The sequence below is a fragment of the Sardina pilchardus genome, chromosome 12, assembly GCF_963854185.1.
Source record: "Sardina pilchardus chromosome 12, fSarPil1.1, whole genome shotgun sequence".
In the NCBI taxonomy this organism is placed as follows: Eukaryota; Metazoa; Chordata; class Actinopteri; order Clupeiformes; family Clupeidae; genus Sardina; species Sardina pilchardus.
In genome coordinates, this window is record NC_085005.1 from 11,335,912 (window position 1) to 11,357,774 (window position 21,863).

The 21,863-nt window shown below is 41.5% G+C and overlaps 2 protein-coding genes across 3 annotated transcripts; both read left to right on the forward strand.

The window, feature by feature from the left end:
* The first annotated feature begins 658 nt into the window (after positions 1-658).
* On the forward strand, positions 659-8,742 carry tmem251 (transmembrane protein 251). Of its 2 annotated transcripts, none has more exons than XM_062550368.1 (2): positions 659-782; positions 6,165-8,742. In XM_062550368.1, the coding sequence occupies exon 2, from the start codon at positions 6,180-6,182 to the stop codon at positions 6,621-6,623; it is 444 nt and encodes a 147-aa protein (XP_062406352.1). In that variant the 5' UTR covers positions 659-782; positions 6,165-6,179; the 3' UTR covers positions 6,624-8,742. The 2 variants fall into 2 exon arrangements, with proteins under 2 accessions (XP_062406352.1, XP_062406353.1); XM_062550369.1 differs by having other exon boundaries at positions 678-811.
* An 855-nt stretch (positions 8,743-9,597) lies between these two features.
* On the forward strand, positions 9,598-17,389 carry ubr7 (ubiquitin protein ligase E3 component n-recognin 7). The gene is made up of 12 exons (XM_062550367.1): positions 9,598-9,779; positions 11,253-11,382; positions 11,687-11,820; positions 12,009-12,069; positions 12,178-12,273; positions 12,605-12,658; positions 13,032-13,137; positions 13,515-13,633; positions 14,727-14,909; positions 15,198-15,369; positions 15,727-15,788; positions 16,396-17,389. Exons 2-12 carry the CDS (start codon positions 11,254-11,256, stop codon positions 16,486-16,488), a joined length of 1,209 nt encoding a protein of 402 aa, XP_062406351.1. The 5' UTR covers positions 9,598-9,779; position 11,253; the 3' UTR covers positions 16,489-17,389.
* Positions 17,390-21,863: the final 4,474 nt, after the last annotated feature.

The window sequence follows — 21,863 nt, forward strand, 5'->3', positions numbered from 1 at the left end:
ACACGGGATTTGTTCTCGGGGTCGCAATAATAAAGGAACTAAATATGCGTCTTTTGCATCAAAGTAGGCTATGAACATAACTCCGATTTTATATAGGGAATGCACCGACAGCAGTAGCCTATGTAGAAAAAGATCTCTGAGTTCCTGCATGGGGGGTCCTACCCGAAACTTGAAAGTTGCCAGGTCGGTACCGCCTACAGGGCCACTCAGACAATGGTTGAAGTGCCATTGGTCATGTTATGAGGTTATGTGCCATCAAAATGATTTAGGAAAAGTGATGTTAAGATTAAAAAAAAAAAAAAAACTTTGAAAAAGGTGTTTATAAGCCTAGGCCTATTTCTTGATAGGATATACTAATAGGCCTACTGTATCATTTTGTATTATTAATGTTGTTTGAGTGATTGAGCTTCAGAGGCATTATAGCCTTTTGGTTTGAAACAACTGTCAATAAGCTATACTCGGCTAGTCTATGCATGGGCTACTTTTTATCAGATGCAAAGGTACAATGTTTCATCTTGATGTAACAATTTAAAGAACTAGATGTAACCTCATATACGGCATATCAGCATGTGATTATGAAATCTACCGCTAGAGGGCGATGATTAGGTTACGGTTCTGAGTCTGACGATGATGTAAAGAACAAGAACATCCCGGATATCGCGTTTTAGGAAGTTTAGTTAGTCATATGACAGCAGTGTGAGAACCAAGAGAATGGTTTTCCGTGATCTGAAATTGGACACATGTGGAAGAAAGGAATGAATTTGCTGTGCAAATAAGAAACGGTAGGACTTCTTTGCTCTACATGTGAAAGGTGGGTTTCTGCCGATCGATTAAACCCACACGGTCGCCAGTAACCACAAACTTGGGCTAGTTTATCATTAGTCTGTCAGTGCTAATGTTAGCTAGATATCTTACATGAACTGTCACTAATTCATTGTTGTTGATATGCTAACGTTATAGTTAACATTAGAGAGACGTTTTCTCAGTTGTACAGTTGTGTGGGTTTAGCATGCTAAAACTGCGGAATGCTGGCAAGACGATAGTAAAGCGACTGCATCTGGTACATAAACATCCGTTATCAACAGCTAACGTAACGTAATACAACAATATTCTTGACACGCTGGTGGCTTTATCGATACGACTGTGACTATATTTTCCCCAAATTCTGACGGTCGGTAATCTGCCTCATTTAGCGTTATGCGTTTAGCGTAATAGTGGCTTGCTGGTTTGGCTTTGTAAATCCTCAAGTCTGTGTTGTTGAGATACGAGGAAGTCAATAGCACGGTTAGTTGATGAGTTATCTGATGTTGCAACAGTGCGTAATATACCATAACCTAAGCTTACCTATTTTATGAGAGATCATAGGCTGTAGGCTTGAGTCAACCCAGACTGTTGCTTAGTTTGGTGATTGTGTGAGTCTAAAGTCTAAAGAAAAAGTAGAGGCAAGAAAAAGTTGGTAGCTTTTATGTCCTACAGAACACCCACTCAATAAGTAGTGTGATTTACATTGGAGTTCATTTCACAAGTGTGAGTGTAAGTGAAAGGAATAACTCATTTAACTTCCTCGTTACCTGCGCCTCATAATTAGAGTGCATGAAAATGCACTCTACTGTTATCCGATATCTTCTTATTAGAGTGCATGAAAATGCACTCTACTGTTATCCGATTTATTCTTATTAGAGTGCATGAAAATGCACTCTACTGTTATCCGGTTTCTTCTTATTATTATAGGCGATTATTATTCTTCTTCTAACGCTTTTTGTGCGTGCAATTCAGCTTCAACCGTTTAACGTAGAAACTTCATTCAAACTGCGCTGCGTAGGTCTTACTTAGGTGACTTCAGCTATGTATTTTTCAACTTTGTAACTTTTATACTTTTTGAACTATTAAATAAAAACTATTAAAATTTTCCCATAGACTTAACATTACATTATGACATCATAATAGGGCAATTAGAATCTTATGCCAGGTGGCCAGTCCAGGTGCAGCAGCTCTCTCTCTCTCAGGCTTTAAGCATACAATCTCATTAAGACTACAGATCCTGTTTCATACTTCCTCTGTCCACAACTGTTTCAAAATAAAAGTCCTCACTGCAATAATGCACTGTTAATCGTTTATCCATTGAAACTACTCAACTATTTAACTGTTCAACCATTCCAACTGTCAGTTATCATCAACTATGCCTCCAGTCAACTACATGAAACCTCCATGTACCTAGCAACCAACATAGCAACCGTTAAAATGAAGCGTTTATGACCGTTTCCATAGCAACCAACATGATTTTACTACAGTAACTTCTTTACTCCTGATAGTGGCCACCATAGATACCCTATCAACAAATGTTTCAAAATAAAAGTCCTCACTAGCAAGTTAGCTAGTTAGCATGGCTAGCATTGTTAGCATAGTTAGCATTTTTAGCATAACTGCTAGAAATGATTAGCTAAGTTAGCTAATCAACCTGGTTAACATAATTAGCATTGTTAGCATAGTTAGCATTTTTAGCATAACTGTTGGAAATGATTAGCTAAGTTAGCTAATCAACCTTGTTAGCATTGTTAGCATAGTTAACATTGTTAGCATAGTTAGCATTTTTAGCATAACTGTTAGAAATGATTAGCTAAGTTAGCTAATCAACCTTGTTAGCATTTTTAGCATAACTGCTAGAAATCATTAGTGCAGTTAGAACTGTAATGTTTAAGCTTTAAACTGTCTACCTTCACACTATCAGCTTTCTTTAAACTATGCAACCACCATGTTTACCCCAGCTACACCTTAGTAACTATATCTACATTATCTACTGTATCTATACATTTTTGCATTTTCATGCACTCGTAATTTCCCTGGAATTACATTCTCTAGTTATTGATATTCTTCTAACGCTTTTTGTGCGTGCAATTCAGCTTCAACCGTTTAACGTAAAAACTTCATTCAAACTGCGCTGCGTAGGTCTTACTTAGGTGACTTCAGCTATGTAATTTTCAACTTTGTAACTTTTATACTTTTTGAACTATTAAATAAAAACTATTAAAATTTCCCCATAGACTTAACATTACATTATGACATCATAATAGGGCAATTAGAATCTTATGCCAGGTGGCCAGTCCAGGTGCAGCAGCTCTCTCTCTCTCTCAGGCTTTTAAGCATACAATCTCATTAAGACTACAGATCCTGTTTCACTACTTCCTCTGTCCACAACTTTTTCAAAATAAAAGTCCTCACTGCAATAATGCACTATTAAATCATTTAACCATTGAAACTGCTCAACTATTTAACTGTTCAACCATTCCAACTGTCAGTTATCATCAACTATGCCTCCAGTCAACTACATGAAACCTCCATGTACCTAGCAACCAACATAGCAACCATTAAAATTAAGTGTTTATGACCGTTTCCATAGCAACCAACATGATTTTACTACAGTAACTTCTTTATTCCTGATAGTGGCCACCATAGATACCCTATCAACAAATGTTTCAAAATAAAAGTCCTCACTAGCAAGTTAGCTAGTTAGCATGGTTAGCATTGTTAGCATAGTTAGCATTTTTAGCATAACTGCTAGAAATGATTAGCTAAGTTAGCTAATCAACCTGGTTACCATTGTTAGCACAGTTAACATTGTTAGCATAGTTAGCATTTTTAGCATAACTGTTAGAAATGATTGGCTAAGTTAGCTAATCAACCTGGTTAGCATTGTTAGCATAGTGAACATTGTTAGCATGTTTAGCATAACTGCTAGAAATCATTAGTTCAGTTAGAACTGTAATGTTTAAGCTTTAAACTGTCTACCTTCACACTATCAGCTTTCTTTAAACTATGCAACCACCATGTTTACCCTAGCTACACCTTAGTAACTATATCTACATTATCTACTGTATCTATACATTTTTGCATTTTCATGCACTCGTAATTTCCCTGGAATTACATTCTCTAGTTACAGTGCATGAAAATGCACTGTACTGTTCTTCCTAGGCTTTTTCTTATTATTATTCTTCTTCTAACGCACTTAATGGAGCTTCAACCGTTTAACGTAGAAACTTCATTCAAACTTTGTTGCGTAGGTCTTACTTACGCGATGTGGGCTTTGTATTTTTCAACTTTGTAACTTTTATACTTTTTAAATTATAAATTAAAAACTATTAAGATTTCCCCATAGACTTAACATTACATTATGACATCATAATAGGGCAATTAGAATCTTATGCCAGGTGGCCAGGCCAGCTGCAGCAGCTCTCTCTCTCTCTCAGGCTTTAAGCATACATTCTCTGTGAAGACTACATATCCTGTTAAACTTCCTCTGTCCACAACTGTTTCAAAATAAAAGTCCTCACTGCAATAATACACTATTAAATCATTTAACCATTGAAACTACTCATCTATTTAACCGTTCAACCATTCCCACTGTCAGTTATCATCAACTATGCCTCCAGTCAACTACATGAGACCTCCATGTACCTAGCAACCAACATAGCAACCATTGAAATTAAGCGTTTATGACCGTTTCCATAGCAACCAACATGATTATACTGCAGTAACTTCTTGTTTCCTGATAGTGGCCACCATGGATACCCTAGCAACAAATGTTTCAAAATAAAAGTCCTCACTAGCAAGTTAGCTAGTTAGCATGGTTAGCATAGTTAGCATTTTTAACATAACTGCAAAAAATCATCAACTAAGTTAGCTAATCAACCTGGTTAGCATTGTTAGCAAATTTAGTATTGTTAGCATAGTTAGCATTTTTAGAATTACTGCTAGAAATCATTGGTTAAGTTAGCTAATCAACCTGGTTAGCTTTGTTAGTAAAGTTAGCATTGCTAGCATAATTATCATTTTTAGCGTAACTGCTAGAAATCATTAGCTAAGTTACCTAATCAACATTTTAACATGAATAGAAATCATTAGTTAAGTTAGAACTGGAATGTTTCATCTTTAAACTGTCTACCTTCACACTATCAACTCTCTGTAAACTATGCAACCACCATGTTTACCCTAGCTACACCTTAGTAACCATATCTACATTATCTATCTATTTTTGCATTTTCATGCACTGGTAATTCCTTGGAATTGCATTTCTAGTTTTTATTTTTATTTTTCTTCTAACGTTTTTGTGCGTCCAATTCAGCTTCAACCGTTTAACGTAGAAACTTCGTTCAAACTGCGCTGCGTAGGTCTTACTTAGGTGACTTCAGCTTTGTATTTTTCAACTTTGAAAACTTTATCGTTGAATTTATATTAATTTTTTAAAACATTTTTTCTCCCATAGACTTAACATTGGATTATGACATCATAATAGGGCAATTAGAATCTTATGCCAGGTGGCCAGCCCCACCTGCAGCAGCTCTCTCTCTATCAGGCTTTAAGCATACAATCTCTCTGAAGACTACACATATCCTGTTAAACTGTTTCCTCTGTCCACAACTGTTTCAAAATAAAAGTCCTCACTGCAATAATACACTATTAAATCATTTAACCATTGAAACTACTCAACTATTTAACTGTTCAACCATTCCAACTGTCAGTTATCATCAACTATGCCTCCAGTCAACTACATGAAACCTCCATGTACCTAGCAACCAACATAGCAACCATTAAAATTAAGCGTTTATGACCGTTTCCATAGCAACCAACATGATTTTACTACAGTAACTTCTTTATTCCTGATAGTGGCCACCATAGATACCCTATCAACAAATGTTTCAAAATAAAAGTCCTCACTAGCAAGTTAGCTAGTTAGCATGGTTAGCATTGTTAGCATAGTTAGCATTTTTAGCATAACTGCTAGAAATGGTTAGCTAAGTTAGCTAATCAACCTGGTTAGCATTGTTAGCATAGTTAGCATTGTTAGCATAGTTAGCATTTTTAGCATAACTGTTAGAAATGATTAGCTAAGTTAGCTAATCAGCCTGGTTAGCATAGTTAGCATTGTTAGCATTTTTAGCATAACTGCTAGAAATCATTAGTTCAGTTAGAACTGTAATGTTTAAGCTTTAAACTGTCTACCTTCACACTATCAGCTTTCTTTAAACTATGCAACCACCATGTTTACCCTAGCTACACCTTAGTAACTATATCTACATTATCTACTGTATCTATACATTTTTGCATTTTCATGCACTCGTAATTTCCCTGGAATTACATTCTCTAGTTCAATATGTTCTGTCTTATAGAGAAGAGTATGGAGAATGATGAATTTCCGTCAGCGGATGGGCTGGATCGGAGTGGGACTTTACCTGCTAGCCAGTGTGGCTGCTGTGTATTATGTGTTTGAGATCAACCAGACATATAATCGGCTCACACTGGCTCTTGTGGAGAAGGCACCAGTGGTTCAAACCCCTCTGCCAGGGGACCATGCTGGTGTGGCTACCACAGGGTCCTCCTCCTCCTCGGTCCCATGGCTCCAGAGTTTGAAGACCCGTCTGCTGCTCCTGCCGTTCTGGGTGTGGGCCGTCCTCTTCCTGCTCCCCTACCTCCAGGTGTTCCTCTTCCTGTACTCTTGCACCCGTGCCGACCCCAAGACCGTGGGCTATTGCATTCTGCCCATATGCATTGCGGTGCTGTGCAATCGTCACCAAACTTTCACCAAGGCATCCAATCAGATCAGCAGGCTGCAGCTGATTGACACCTGAGAGACCATGGAGACCGATGAGACGTTGGGGGGATGGGGGGAATCATGACACTGAAGCGCTGATGGTAGTGACATTGGACAGGTAGATGTGTAGCCAGTGTGTTTATCAGCAAGCTTCTGTGCAACAATGCAAATTTTGTAGGGGTTCAGTGTAACACTCCTTATGCACTGGTTCAGTGTTTTGGGGAGACATTTTCTGTGGAGTTTTTTTTTTTTTTTAATGTTGGTGTCAGGATCTCTAAACACTGTCTAGTGATTTCACTCTTTTGTATATGTTTCTGATTCATATTCCGAAGAAAGACTGCACCAAACTGGATAGTGTATTATTCTTCGTCTGGTGCAGATATTGAGTCAGTGTAACAAAGCTATGGGGCTGTTGTTCACTTTAGAACTCTTCACTGTTTTTTCAGAGGTCTTTTTTTATATATATATATATATAAATATATAAAATGTGTCTTTATGAAAAGTTTGGCATACAGGTTAATCTGGTACATCTGATTTAAGGTACAAAATTACATATTTATATGATTAATAATAGCAACAAAACAACTTTTTAGTGAAGTTATGTTTTGCTGGTGTATTTTTCAAGTTCTTTGTGTGATGCTGATAGTGTTGTTCCACACGTAACTGAATGTTTTTATTACATCTCCCTCCCCAGCTGGCTTGGTCAACAGCACAAGCATATCTTCAGTGGTGAAAGCCAGATTGGAACTTAAAAGCATTCAGTTCCTAGTGAATGTTCAGTATTAAGTGTTGACTTATTCTTTAGGAGTGGTCCTATCGTAGTGAACACTGTGATAATCATCGGCCTTTTCTTTCCAGATTCAATGCCAGAGTTAGTATCAGTTGCTTTCAGAAATTCATTTTTACTGGATGTTTTCAGCACATTGCATTACATACCATGTGTGCCATTTTAACAAGATTATAAATTATTGACTATATTTAAGAGGTTTTTCTATTTTATTTGAATTTGTGTAGTATAGGAATCAGGATTACCAGAGTCCATAGTTGTTTATGGTTAATCAAAGTTGGGACATATGAAGATCAATAACTGCCCATTTATATTTTCCCAATTGGTTTTAAAATATGTTGCTTTCTTAACTGGATCTTTCAAAGAATGTTCTGGGTGATTGTATCATTTCACCTGAGATGTGTATAGAAAAGCCAACCAATAGGAAAGAATACTCATGTTAACAACTTATGTGAGGAGCGATCCATGAGTTTATACATGGATGTCCTATGAATGCAAGCCAAAGGGAGTGTTCTAAGGAGGAACTGTTTGGAAATGGTCATGTCTAGCACTTAAACCAGTTAGCACTTCTAAGTTTAAACAGCATCTTCATCTGGGGAACAGAGAACACAACTTTTTTACACCCTTTTTAAAAAAAAAAAAAATTATAATGGTGTTATGAAAATAGTAATTTGGGGTGCATCATCTGTCACATCCTTTAGCGCTGGGTGTTCGGAATGAGACGTTGCCACCTTAAGCATGTTCATCTGCTCTGATTTCTAAGCTTCTGCTCATGAGCACACATTGTGATGAGACACAGAATAGACACACACACATGTATCCAAATCCTACAGAATGAGTGTTATAAAAAGAAAAGGAACATTAGCCCTTTGTGACAGTTCTTTTATAGTCAGCCACCTCCCTGCTGTTGCTCAAAATGGCCTTGTAGGAGTGCCGCTAGAAGCTTCATGGCAGTCGTCAGCTGACTGACCGTGTAGCCGTTGCTCTGTGGGTGACTTCGGGAGATGGGTTAATAGATATTACCATGTCAGTTGTGACCACAGAATGCAGCTGCACAGTGTCACAGTTGTTGAAGCCAAATACCATTTCCCTCTTAGTATTGGGAAATAGGAAATGTAAGTCTTGCCCACAAAGGCACTGCCTCTCAGCAGTGAGATAACATTTTTGTCTTGCGTTGTCTTTCTTGGGATGATCTCATTTCTAACTAAATGATTTAAAGGAAAATATTTTTTTTTCTTCTAAAAGAATGGCGTTGTCTCTTAAGGGCTTTTGTGTGTACATTTGTAGTGTGTGTACATTTATGTTGGGACATTTTAACTGCCTTTCTAATCAAAATGCACTGTGATTAAAGTCTGGATTTGGAAAAATACATGCTTGAATTTATTTCTGTTTCTGAAACCGCCGTTCATCTTGGGTTGAACATATACAGCCCACTTCAGTGCAAAACATTCAACACACACAGTCATATTTATCACATTGTGATGTGGTTACCTTGAATCTATGCCAGAATAGATGACTCATTGAAAACTTTTGGCAAAAAGACAAAACTGCCATATCTAACCTGTAACAAAAAGTTCAGTTTGCATTAAGAGGAAAACCCAGAAACATCATGAATGGGCAAAGGGGCTGAGGAGACGTGGTACTAAGCACATTCCTGTACAACTGTAAAGCCTTCAACAATGAAGTACTCAAGTTGATGTCCAGTCTCAGAGGCACAGGGCGCCTCTATCGCCCCTGGGATAATGGGGACCTTCAGATCCCATCAACAGTTTGGAGCGGAGCAGAGACAAGTACTCTCAGGGCCTTAATGTTTTTAACCGTTTAGTTGGAGGCTCTGGACTGGATGGTAAGATCTTCGATTTCTTCTGAGTTTCTTCATCCATCTCTCCATCACTGTCGTCCTCATCTTCGTCTGTAATGAAACGTCAAAATTAAAATATGCATATTAGTAATAAAGGATTGTATTGTATAAGAAGGAACTAGCCTACGACTGAAGTTATGAATCAGTCAATAAATAATTTCTCAACTTTAAGAATATCAATAACATCAGAATTGGCAGGTCACAATTCATGCGCTTCATTTTTCATGAATGATGACATAATAATGGGATACACTAAGGACGTCATAATGCTGAAAAATATGTGTTTGAAGAAATGACATCAAGTCATTGGTTTGAATGGCAACAGCATCAGGGTAACGCTATGGTAACGCTCGTATCTTCGCTATCCTTCGTTCTACGATTTCAGAATTCAAAGCCACTCAAGTGGGAGACAAACTAGTAGTGCTAGTGTGGGTCCTAGCATTACCTATAACTGTCCCCATTTCAGTGAAGCATTAGCTTCCACGACCCATCTCCGTCGCGAATCCATACGGACAGCTCGGTCCATAAACGTTACAAGAGCTAAGGTAACGTTGGAAAGATTTCTGTACTTTCGTACTTTCTGTCCAGGTATTTCTACTGTCAATCAACGTTATATGACTATCGTTAAAATTACCAATCATGTCGATAACATTAATGCTAGCAGCTAGCAGTGCTAACTTTACAGAGTGAAGTAGATACTCCTCTTAGCTCAGCTAGGCTATGCATACGATGCATCAACTAGCCAGTTTCCACACTTCTACAGCTAACGTTTGTCAGTTGGTTTTAATGGTTAGAATGGCATAATAAAACCAAACTGCCCATTGGCTGCGTTAACCAGCTAACTGTCTTGTTAGCCATCACGTACAGCGAAGCTATTTTGTCATCAAACACAGCAAGCTAACCAAGCTAACGTTAAGCCTCCCCTCTGTATTTGGAGTACTCAGCAGTTCGCTAACATTAAGCCTAATCAGTAAATTGCCTGGAGATTTTTCAAACCAAGCATGACCTTGCTAATTTGTTTCAAGCCTAGAGTCTGCTGAACGAGAATCATCCACTGGCTACCTTGCTAAAGTGTTATATGTTGGCAACAGCTAGCTAACGTAATGATATCTGTCAGCTAATGTTAGAACTAGCTGCAAGTAATTTGTGCCTGTCTTACCGTCAACTTGTATATCTCCTTTATCGTTTCCCCTTTCTTTTAAAACAAGATCTGTTAGAACATCTGAGACGTCAGCGTTCAGTTTCTTAATCCCAGTTATCATTGATTTGAGGTTGTTTTCTGTTTTCACTGTAAATTCATTGGTTTTCCCATCTCTGTATTTCAACGTTCCCCTTAATTCAGTTGTTGCCATGATGCCTATGAACTTTAACCTTTCAACTGTGACATTTGCTTTTCAGACAGCAGAACATCAAAGCAAAGGGCCTTATCAAGTGTCAACAGACGCGTTACAAGTAGAATATATTGCATGCTCATTTCAGTACCAGAAAAGCCCGTATTTTTCGGATTTCCAGTTTATTTTTTCATAGCGTGACCTGAAATATATCGTCAAGTGTTTTGTTGTTAATGTGTGCAATGCTGTACGAATCAAACCATGCAATGCTATAAAAACATATACTGTTAGTCAAGCTGACAAATAATATCCCTACGCAAAACAACAAAGGTGACAAATAATAACAAAAGCAGGAGAAAGTCCTTTATTACGTTTTCAGAATTTCCCGCCAATATGGAAAATATTTACATAATCCGGAAATGTAACGGATGTTGTTATCTTGTAGAGAACGGTCGACGGAATCAGCACGGACAGCGACATGCAATAGCTTGCTAATTTATCTAGCTCAGCGGATTCAATTACTTGCTTATAAAATTGCTCATACTCTGCTTTTATTTTCCTCACGCAGTTATACGAATTATCCGATTTTTGTGGTCTGAGTGGCCCCTGTTGGGTGGTTCTCGCAAAGCAGTGTTACCCTGGAACAGGAAGTTGCATTTATCTTTTTTTCACTTCCACTTCTTCAAGGATGGCGGCAAACGAGGGAGACGAAGCTACTGTTTCTCTGGTTGATGTACTAGAGGAGGATGAGGAGTTGGAAGAAGAAGCATCTGCTGTTCTCGCTGGCAGTGACGCGGAGAAATGTTCTTACCCAGAGGTGAGTAGTCTGTATGTAAACTCAGAATTTCACTCGAGTAACCTCACAGCTAGTTCTCGGCATGGATGGTGGCAACCGACGTGATTACGCTTTGTTGTTTGTTTTCATATCCCTGGCACAGCCTCTTACTTACATTTTAAACTTTCCGAGATTTCAAGAGTCGTACATGATTGGGGGTTCGATGTCCGATAGCCAGTGATACAAAATAGATGTTCAGCTCCCAATAACGGAGTCAAGTCCGTTCTTGACTCCACTCCGTTCTGCATGAATGTGATGTGATGTTTTGATTTTCTTGTTGTCTCAGGGGTACGTCAAGCGACAGGCTTTGTACGCATGCAGTACCTGCACACCAAAGGGAGGCGAGCCTGCCGGAATCTGCCTGGCCTGCTCTTACAAGTGTCACGAAGGTCATGATTTGTATGAGCTTTACACAAAGAGGTGAGATCACGCTTCAAACACAAACGTTATTTTGCGCTATATGGTTCAGTAACATTACAGTTAAGTCCAGTGTATTTGAATTTGTTTTGAATGGTGGTGTGTGGGGAGATAGAGCCAGTGCAAGTTTAGCGTATTCAGTGTATTTTTACAAGTCACGTAGTAAATATATATACTCCTCTTATTTACAGGAATTTCCGTTGTGACTGTGGAAATTCAAAGTTTGGGGATAAGGAATGCAAATTGTTTCAAGTAGGTATCATTTTTTCCCCTCTCTCTGCTTGAGTGTTTGAGTGTAAGAAATAAGATATGTCAGAATATTTACATCAGGTTGTCCATTCTCTGTTTTCCTCTCTGTAGGAGAAAGATGAGCTGAACACTGATAATACGTATAGCCACAACTTCTTTGGTCTTTACTGCACTTGCAACCGCCCATACCCAGATACTGAGGACCAGGTATGATATGGACCCCTCTGTCTTGTTGTCTGTATACAGTAAATTCTCCTCGGGGCATATATTTTGAAACAGTTGTATCAAAATATAATGGCATGTGTGATGGAATTCAAGGATACAAGGATGTTTATTTGTCACATGCGTATTATTACTGATGTAAAGAATGCAGTGACCGATGTACAATTCTGATGACGTAGGATGTGTTAACTGCTATGCACAATTTTTAGCCTTTCAATCATGATGTCGGTCAGTGGGTGGGGTACATGCTTTGTCCTCGCCTTTTAAGCTTTGTGGTGAAATCCAACTGACTTCCGACTTTATGTGCCTCTTCTAGGTTGCAGATGAGATGATCCAGTGTGTGGTCTGCGAGGACTGGCTCCATGGCCGGGTAAGGTCTCTGCTCTCTGGGTTCTGACGTGGCAGGGACAGATAGGATTCTTAGAAGGAAGTAGAGTGTCTGTGTGTTTTACGTCAACATGAAACATGGCTCGTATGCAAATATCAGGTTTTACACATGCCCCAGGAATTGCATGATTATTTTTTATTTTATTATTGTTATTATTATTATTATTATTATTATTATTATTATTAAAGAGACCATGATGGTCAAGTGCCACTGCTGTTGATGTCCTGTCTCACTGTTAGCAGACCACAGGAATGGGCGTATTTAGTGTGGCTGCAGGATAGCTTAGCTACACAGTGTAACTAAGTCAATACTCAAGGGTAATATTAGCTTACTGTTTGGACTGTTGTCTTTGCAGCACCTGGGCTGTGATGTACCAGAGAGTGTGGAGCTGCAGGAGATGGTGTGTGAGTCCTGCATGAAGAAAGCTCCCTTCCTATGGACCTATGCTGCACACATTGCAGGTATGTCTGCTCTGCTCTGCAACAATGACTTATTTATGTTGTGTTATTAACATTTTTGTAGTACGTTATTTCAAAGTTAGAGGTGTATATTTGATAGACCCCCTTGCTTGTCTTTTAGCCAACAATAACTACTACTACAACTACAAATACTTACTATCAGTTCTAGTATTTACTATAATCATAGTAGTTCAATATTTCCTTTATTTGCTGACACACCACCTCTACCGTACATTATAGTTGTAGTTTCTGAAATACAACCCTTGGGAAAATGCTTTTTATTATTTAGAGGTACGGTTTACAGAGATTCGGTTAAAAGAATGAGGTAAGAAAACCCAGTCTAAAACAAGTATGGCCCTTGATGCACAATTTGTCCCTAGTCTCTCCTGTGACCAAAGAAGGCGCATGCAAGTCGGAGGGAGAGGTCAAGAAGGAGGCAGACGACACAGAGGAGAAGAGCAGGGGGGAGATGGCCTCTGGGAGTCCTAAGGGAGAGAAGGTGACACAGACACACACACACACACACACACACAAAGGAAATGTGTTTTTAAAATGCCCAGGGTTCTTTAAATTCATACATTTTACACACCAGGTCAATGTGTCTTTTTGTAATACACACAAAGAAGCCGTTTAGTTGGCTATACCTGGAGCGTAGTTACCCCAAACTGTTTCTGGGTCAGATGTAAAGACGAGTTCTGTAGATGGCCGTGTACTGACTAGATGTGTTTTTGGTCCTTTCCACAAGGTGGTGCTAGAAATCATTTCAAGGTTTTTGGGTTAGTCTAGAAAATTTAGCTTGGAGACCATGGCCCCCTCTCAACCTCTCTCCTCGATCCTCGATGCCCGGTCCTCCAGGCTTGTTCCTACTGATCTATAAAGAACACTGAATAAACTATCCCATTGTTGCCACCCCATCATTCTTTAGATTAGCGGGAACGAGGACTGAGGAAGGAAGGGAGGATAGATAAAAAGACGAATGAGAGAGGCCCCTCCTCGTGGAGAGTCTGGTGTAGATCCACTGGCCAACGTGTATTTTCTAGTTAGTGGATGCTTGGAGTTCAATCACTAACGTTCGGTAATGACGTATGTTGACCACGGGGGACACAACGATAATGATACGCTTGCAACTTAAACGTAATCGCTCTCAGGAATGCCCTTGCTTCGTTGGTTGGACAGAGGTGCTCTTGCCGGAGTAAACAAAGGTGGATCTAGCTATTCCAGAAGGAATACTGTAGGGAAAAGAAATTGAGCGGAAGTACGTAGACAGGCAGAGTCAGGCTAAGAATGGTCCTCTCATCTTGCTAAATTATGCTTTCCTGGAAGTTGCAATAATATGTAAGCAGATTAGCATAATCAATTTACTATTATGTTTAGTGTCAATACGATGTTGTAAATGCTGTTCCTTAATTTATCTGGTTGGGTGGTAGAGTAGTATGGAAATACAAGGTGTCTGCCCAATAACCATAACCATGCCTTCCACTATAAAAGTCGCTAGGGGGAAAAATACAATGAGAAGCAATTTGGAACCATATCTTATTCCATGTTCGTGAGTGCTGGTGAATGTGAAAGAAAAAGAACATCTGTGTCCACAGGCCAAGGTGAACGGGACTGCTAGCTGCAAGAGGAAGCACTCGGAGTCAGAGGGCGGAGGCTCTAGAGACACAGGGTGTGGTCTGAAGGAGCTGCAAGCTGAGGGGAGGAGCCGTGAGCAGGAGGGGGCTGTCTTCTGGCCCTCCGGATGGCGCTCCCGCCTCTGCTCCTGCAACAGCTGCAAGGTACCTGGCCTCCCCCAGACTAAGGACGTGTGAACCTCCTTAGATATTGGAATATAGTCACAGTTGTGTGTGGTCTTTCTACCCATCATGGTAAATGGTGAAGACAGGATTAGACAGCACAGCATTGTAGTTTTTAATGCTTTTCTTATACACACTTTTATACACATTTAGATCTAATGTTGAAACTGATGGTGATGTGTGCTGGGTTCTTGTACAGTACTTCCTCTATGTGGATTGGATCTGTATAACTGGACTAAGGGTCTTTTGTCTCTTCCTGTGCCCCTGCAGAGGACGTTTGAGACAGCGGAGGTGGGCTTCCTGCTGGACGAGTCGGACACGGTGCTGGCGTACGAGACCAAAGGCAAGAGCACGGAGCAGGAGCGCGAGTCAGGGGGACAGGACCCGCTCATGTCGGCCTTCAACACCCTCAACCGCGTCCAGCAACTGGACATCATCTACGGTGAGGACCGTGAGGACAGAGAATGAGAGAATAGGTAGAAGTCGAGTGGAAGAGAGAGTGAAGTGGATGAGATTTGAGGGGGGGGGGGGGTAATCTTTCTGACAGAAGAGAGGGGAAAATAAGGATGAAAAGAGATCAAGAGGAAGAGCTAGGTGGTGTAGCAATATAGAGGAAAATGAAAAGGCACATTTGTGTCTCGTAACGTCTAGTCTTAGGGCAAAACCCCCCCCAAAAATTTGTAAATCGGTAGAATGGTTTAGAATAGCATTATGTAGGTGCTGTTTTACTTAGTCACAGGAAACTTGTAAGTCACCTTGGCCGTTCAGTAAACATTTTGAGTTTAATTTTTAATTTCAGAGTATAACGACCTGAAGACCGAGCTGAGGGATTATCTGCAGAGGTTCGCAGCAGAAGGAAAGGTGAGTCCACTTGTCCATTTACACTTACACACCTAAAGCCATGAAATCAGCATCTGGGTGCCCCCTTGAAGTAAGGGGCACATTTAACCACTGCCCTTAGGGTTCATCACGGTGGTAAATGTTGTTGTCTTTATCAGTGCCCTACATACAGTAGGCTATGTGGCATACATACAGTAGGCTATGTGGCAGCATAGCTAATGATAAAGTTACTATGGAAACATTCAGGGAAGGCACGTTAGAACTTTCCTTAATCAGAGTATGCTGCGTGTCATGTAAACGGGAATATGAACGGAGTATTCTTTTAATGACTCATGTAAACATTTTATTCTGAATATTGTCAATATTCAGAATAAGGTCCATATTCGGAATATTAATGTCCATGTAAACGCACTCATTGTGTGCATAAATGTACGAATGTGTACCTTTACACCCCTAGGCGTGACTGAACTTGAGTTTCTTGGAATTTCATGTTGTATGTTATGTACTTCTCAAACTGAAATAACTCCAAGGCTGCCTTGATTCAGTCCTTCTTGATTGATCAAGATGTTAAGTCAGACCGCTATATGGACCTGCATCTCACCTGGTCTCCTCTCGTTCTCCTGTACAGGTCGTGACCCCAGAGGACATCCGTCAGTTCTTTGAGGAGCAGCAGAGCCGCAAGAGACGGCGGGCCAACGCGGGCCAGTATTACTGCAGCTGAACCCCAACCAGGACCCAAACCTGAATCTAGATCGCACCCATCCCTCTTCCAGAACCACCTCGCCTCAACAACCTGTCCATGTGTAACCACACCCCCTGGACCCCCACCCACCAACCCCAACCAACATCTATTGCTTTGGAGACAAAAAAAAATGTTTTTGAATTAAAAGAAATAGCAGCTAAAAGATGGAAGAGGTCTTGTAGGCTGATGATTGCTTGTTATCAGATGTTGTTTTGGTTCTCCTTTTGAAAAAGGTCAATGACGCTGACAAGGTCTATAGTTTAAACCCGTTGTGCCCCAACAACGTCCCTGAACTAGTCCCCACAGGAGGGTACAATATCTATGCCTGTCAGATGGTGAGCGCTTAGTCGCCCCACATATTACCCACAAGCTCGTTCACCCTCGACACCAACACGACAAAACCGGTTAGACCTAATCCATCCCAGTTGCCGTAGCGCCCACGCGTCGCAGCTCGCAGGTGCAGCCCACCATTTCAGAGAAATGTTTCATTTGTTCTTCCCGACATCGGTTCTGTTTCGAGAAAGCTGCCGTCTTGATTCTATTTGTCGGTGTCATTAAGTCCTGGCAGTCGCCCTCTGGGCAGGGGACTCTGGACCGACGCCTGGTCTTCCCAGACATCTGGCACCCAGACCCGGGCCAGGTTCGCTCCAGAGCCCACTGCGCTCAGGTTCATGGCTAGTCCTGTTCGAGGAAAATCAACAGCCTGGTGACGGCCGTCCCCAATCATGGAAGTGGATGCTCAGAGAGTAAGCTAATGAGTTGTTCGTTCTTGTCAGTTTTGTATTGTTGAGCATATTTTCAGTGTTTTTTTTTTTTTTTTGCCTTCTTCCTGTCCCTTTATATTATAGCATACCTTTGAAAAATAAAGACATTTATGTGAGATTGTTGGTTCAGTGACCTATGTTCAGTGCAACAAATTCAAATGACTACCTGAAGTTTTTACCAGAGCCCAAGGACAAACAAAAAAAACCTTAACATAAAGTTGCTCAGAAGGGTGTGCCCACTAGATATGTTTAATGTTGCTTTAACATTGTACATAAAGCACACACTACTACTAAAAGACAGTCAGACATGCCTTAGGCCAGACCACACAGTAAGCTGGCCAGCTGAATTGGAGAAGTCTTCCTTCTCGTGACTATGGTGCACAGCACTACTAGTGATGACCAATCTAAAATGATCCATTCCAGAACGGTGCATGACCGTACTAAATTCTATTCCTGACTTAATGTTGTGGTTGAGGTTAAATTCAGACTGGTTTCCAGCAGAACCAGAACCAATCTTTATATCTTTCTCTATATAGATCTTATACTTAAAGCATATCTACAGCCCACACCAATTCAATTGAATTGTTATAATGACTGAATACTAGTGAATTGGCCACTTCTTTAAAAAGGACCATACAAAAAAAAAGAAAAGAAACACAGGAGATCAAAAAAGGAGCACGGGAACAGCAAAAGCTTTCTATCAAAGCAGTTTATTTTGAAGACGTCAGTCACCTATTTGCAGAATAAAATCCATCACTGATGTACCCCCCATGAGAAGAGTAGAAAAATAGACACTTTCCACAACTCCTTACAAGGATCTACAAGAAAGCTTTTTGCCCTGATATATATACCAAATACATGTTGCATATTTGTTATATATACACACATACACACACACAAACATACATATATATATATTTATAAAAGTTCTTTACATGGAACAAATCAGACATTTCGCGGCTTAAGATCAAAGTTACTATGTTTTGATCCTAACTTTTGAAAAATACTCTTCAAAGAACAAGAAGGAAACAAATAAAAAAAAGGAAACAAAACCACAAATATTTACAGTAAGCTTTAGCTACGTTATTACAAAGAGCTTGGTCAACTTTAGGCTTGTAGAAAAGGCTTGCATAAGACGGGGGGACAGGGCGGAGAGGGGTGCTGTAGTGGGTGGGGGGGTGATAGGGAGATGGTCAGCCTCTGATAGAGAAGGCACTCGATCGTCTAGAAAGCTAAGGGGAAGGGGCCTGGAGAGTGTCACCACAAATACATGTATTTCCTCACCCAAGCACTTCTGTTGACTTTTCTCATGTGTGTGATTTAAACCCTAAAATGAACTAGGACCATGTGACCAAGCCGACGCGGAGCTGACTATGCAAAAAACAAAAACAAAAAACAAAAAAATGCTTCTTGATCTGAGAAACTAAAGACAATACTCAACTATGAAGGGACAATTCCACAGCTATCCAATAGGGGGGCCCAGTTTCATAGCAACTGGACACAAAGAACCGAAAAGAAAATGAAAACAAAAACAAAAACAAAAACAAAAAGCATCCAACACTACATAACCCAATGTAGTTTTGCCGGATATCGCTACAGTTGAAATTAGTGCAACAATCTGTACATTCCTCGCTAACAGGTCCAGCAAAATACATTTCACATATTTTCATGAAATGGTGCTCCGCAACAACTAAATCAAGAAAAAAAGGGTAACAAAACAATAAAGAAACCTGTGATCATCTTTAAGGCTGGAAAATGAGGGGATGCACTAAGCACAGACCTCCACAAACCATTCCAAACCGTTGTACTCACCCACGTCATTCAAATGCAATAGAAGCACACAACACAATATCACAGGGCTCAGAGCAAGCATCTGCTGAAAGTCATCTTGGAGATGCTTAAGCAGAAACAAACCCTACAACAAAACCCTATTGTTCTTTTCCACACTACGCCATCTCCACACTAAAGCATCAAACTACAAGAAGCCAATCACACACAACCACATTAACAACAAAACAGACTACTGAGACCTTTTTATCTAACAGCTTTTTTTTATTTTAATTGTAGCTTTCATCACCCAGAATGAGGATAATGACCTATGGCAGACATTTAAGAGCTTTTGAGGCCTGAGCTTGAATCTGAAGACTCTCGGAAATGAGGAGCAGCCTGGATTTTCGAAACGTCAGTCGCAGGAGCCTAATGCGGCGGACAGCGGTTCGTGCCTACTGCTTTGGGGGATATTACCATGAACCAAATATAGCCTTGCTTCTCTCGCTGATGAGGGGGGACTTCCACACATCAAACACAGGCAGAACACACACACACACACACACACACACACACACACGCACGCACACACACACAGCTGAGATGGGAGGACCTCTCCACAGCTAACAAGGCTGGTGCTTCTGCCGGAGGTTTTGGAGAGATGCTCAGGGAAAATGGGCTGGAGATGATGAACAGGAGGCGGGTGGGTGTGGTGGCGGTGTTGTTAAAGGGGATGGGGGGGAGGGCCACCTGACCTTGAGTAACCCTGCTTTGCATCGGAGGAACCTGCAGGGGGCAGTACAGACACGTCTCTTGGTGCTGCCCGAGAGAAAGAGGCAAGACTCTCAAGCAAGGACGCCGGTGCCATGTCAAGTCCCCGGCGTCGCCAGATGACCGGAGTGTCTTTGACAATATCCTGGATCAGAAACACATAACGGACTTGCCGCGAGCGGACATGCCCGCAACGAGGTTTGCAACCACCGTCAGAATGTGATCAAAACGACGCTTCTTCAGAGGCGGACTTGCAATAGGCATATTGATCATCTTATCTGCTACATTTAGCTTCCTACTAATACCACAGGCCTCTCGGGCAAGCTGGACGCTACTGTAAGCAATTTCACAGCACGCCAGCTGTAATCCTTTGTCCGAACAAACCAATACCTAATGGGCATCAAAGGGAAGGGGTTTCAAACCGTTCAAAAAGATCCATAATTACAGTGGACACCCCGGTGCAGACAGCGAAGCGTGGCATGGTGCCAGCTCTGGAACCGACTCTGCTCTAACCCTCGGAGCCCCGCTCTCTGGTGCTCCTTTGGCCGCAGTGTCCCTCCACATCCATCCATCTTCCAAGCGCCAGCCTGTTTCCGATGGCTTGGCACCTGCTCTCTGTGGAGCAGCCGTGGCCCCGGGCAGGTCTATTTCTGGGTCTGTGCCTTTCATGCGCCACTCAGGTGCCTCACCTTCCTCTCCCGACAGCAACAGCAGCAGCAGCAGCCGGACTCCGGAGCCCCATTTCATCCTGTTCTCTCTCTGCAGCTCTCCTTAGCCAAAGTCACCTGCGATTTAGGCCAGAGACCAAGTCGGATACGATCTGGTCCAAAGAATGGAAAGTGGGGCTGGGGGGCTCGGTGAACTTGTGAGAACAAGTCCAGCTTGTGAGAATGGGTCCATATTGCCAGTGTTGTTGAGGAAGAACAACAGCTAAAGCTGGCAGACTGTGCGTTTCCTTTATGTGCATACTACCGTGAGACCAACATCTGTACAGCTTAAGCGGGCAACAGCAAACTTCGGTGAACACAAAAACAAAAACATCCTGCCGCCGCCACCACCACCACAATCCTCCGTTTCCCTTTTCTGGAGCCACCCAAGACCCCATGCCGTTTAACACAGAGGAGTCAGCAAGGGCAGTCGACATCCTCACTTACCCAACCACCCACACAGCCATCACTACCTGATTCCCTTGCCTATTCATGACTGACACCACCCACTTTTAAACATGAGGAGTCAGCATGAGATTAATGCACACTCTCCCAGCTCGGGTGGGTCTCTGCTGTGCACGGTGCACACAAAAACTCACACCCAACCTATGGGACCTGATTTAGTAAGGGGCACGTAACCTTTTCAGAGTGTATGGACAGGTAGAGGGCTCAACACACACACATACATACACACACACACACACACACACACACACACACACACATCCATCCTCACCACATAGCATGGGGAAGTCATCCATGAGAACCTGATAATTGGCACGGAAACAGTGTTGTGTTCTTGTGTGCGTTTCCATGGATAATCTGATTAGTGCTGCAGATAGCAGGGAGCAAACAACTGTGGAGAAATCGCTTCCGAGCAGGTGCTTGAAAGAGAAAGAGAGAGAGAGAGAGAGAAAAAGAGAGACAGAAAGAGAAAGAGTGACAGAGACAGAAAGAGAGAGAGAGACAGAGAGAGAGAGAGAGGGACAGAGAGAGAGAGAGCGATTGCATACACATCCCCTGTGCTCTAAGGGTGTGGGGGTGTGGGGGGCTGGGCAGGGCAGGAGAGGCGTGTGGGTCTGGGCCACTCTCTCTGCTCTGCCACGGGCGACGGAGCTGGAGCTACGGCTCAGCCGGAGGGATGACTGCTCAGAGGTCAGAGGTGAAAGGTCGGAGGTAGTGGCAGCATGGCGCGACCCAGAGGGCATAGTTCAGCAGCAGTGGAGTGACTCCTGACCAGAGCAGCCATTTTGATTTTAGGCGACAAGGGGTTTGTGTGTGTGTGTGTGTGTGTCTGTGTATATATGCCTACAGCCTACATTTTTTATCAGGGGTCTGAAGCTTG

What these genes read in the sequence shown, in the direction of transcription:
- tmem251 (XM_062550368.1), top strand. Translation starts at nt 6,180, where the DNA reads ATGATGAATTTCCGTCAGCGGATGGGCTGGATCGGAGTGGGACTTTAC.
- ubr7 (XM_062550367.1), top strand. Translation starts at nt 11,254, where the DNA reads ATGGCGGCAAACGAGGGAGACGAAGCTACTGTTTCTCTGGTTGATGTA. An exon ending in AGAAATGTTCTTACCCAGAG is followed by an intron (nt 11,383 to 11,686) that starts GTGAGTAGTCTG and finishes TTGTTGTCTCAG; the next exon opens with GGGTACGTCAAGCGACAGGC. An exon ending in GGAGTCCTAAGGGAGAGAAG is followed by an intron (nt 13,634 to 14,726) that starts GTGACACAGACA and finishes CTGTGTCCACAG; the next exon opens with GCCAAGGTGAACGGGACTGC.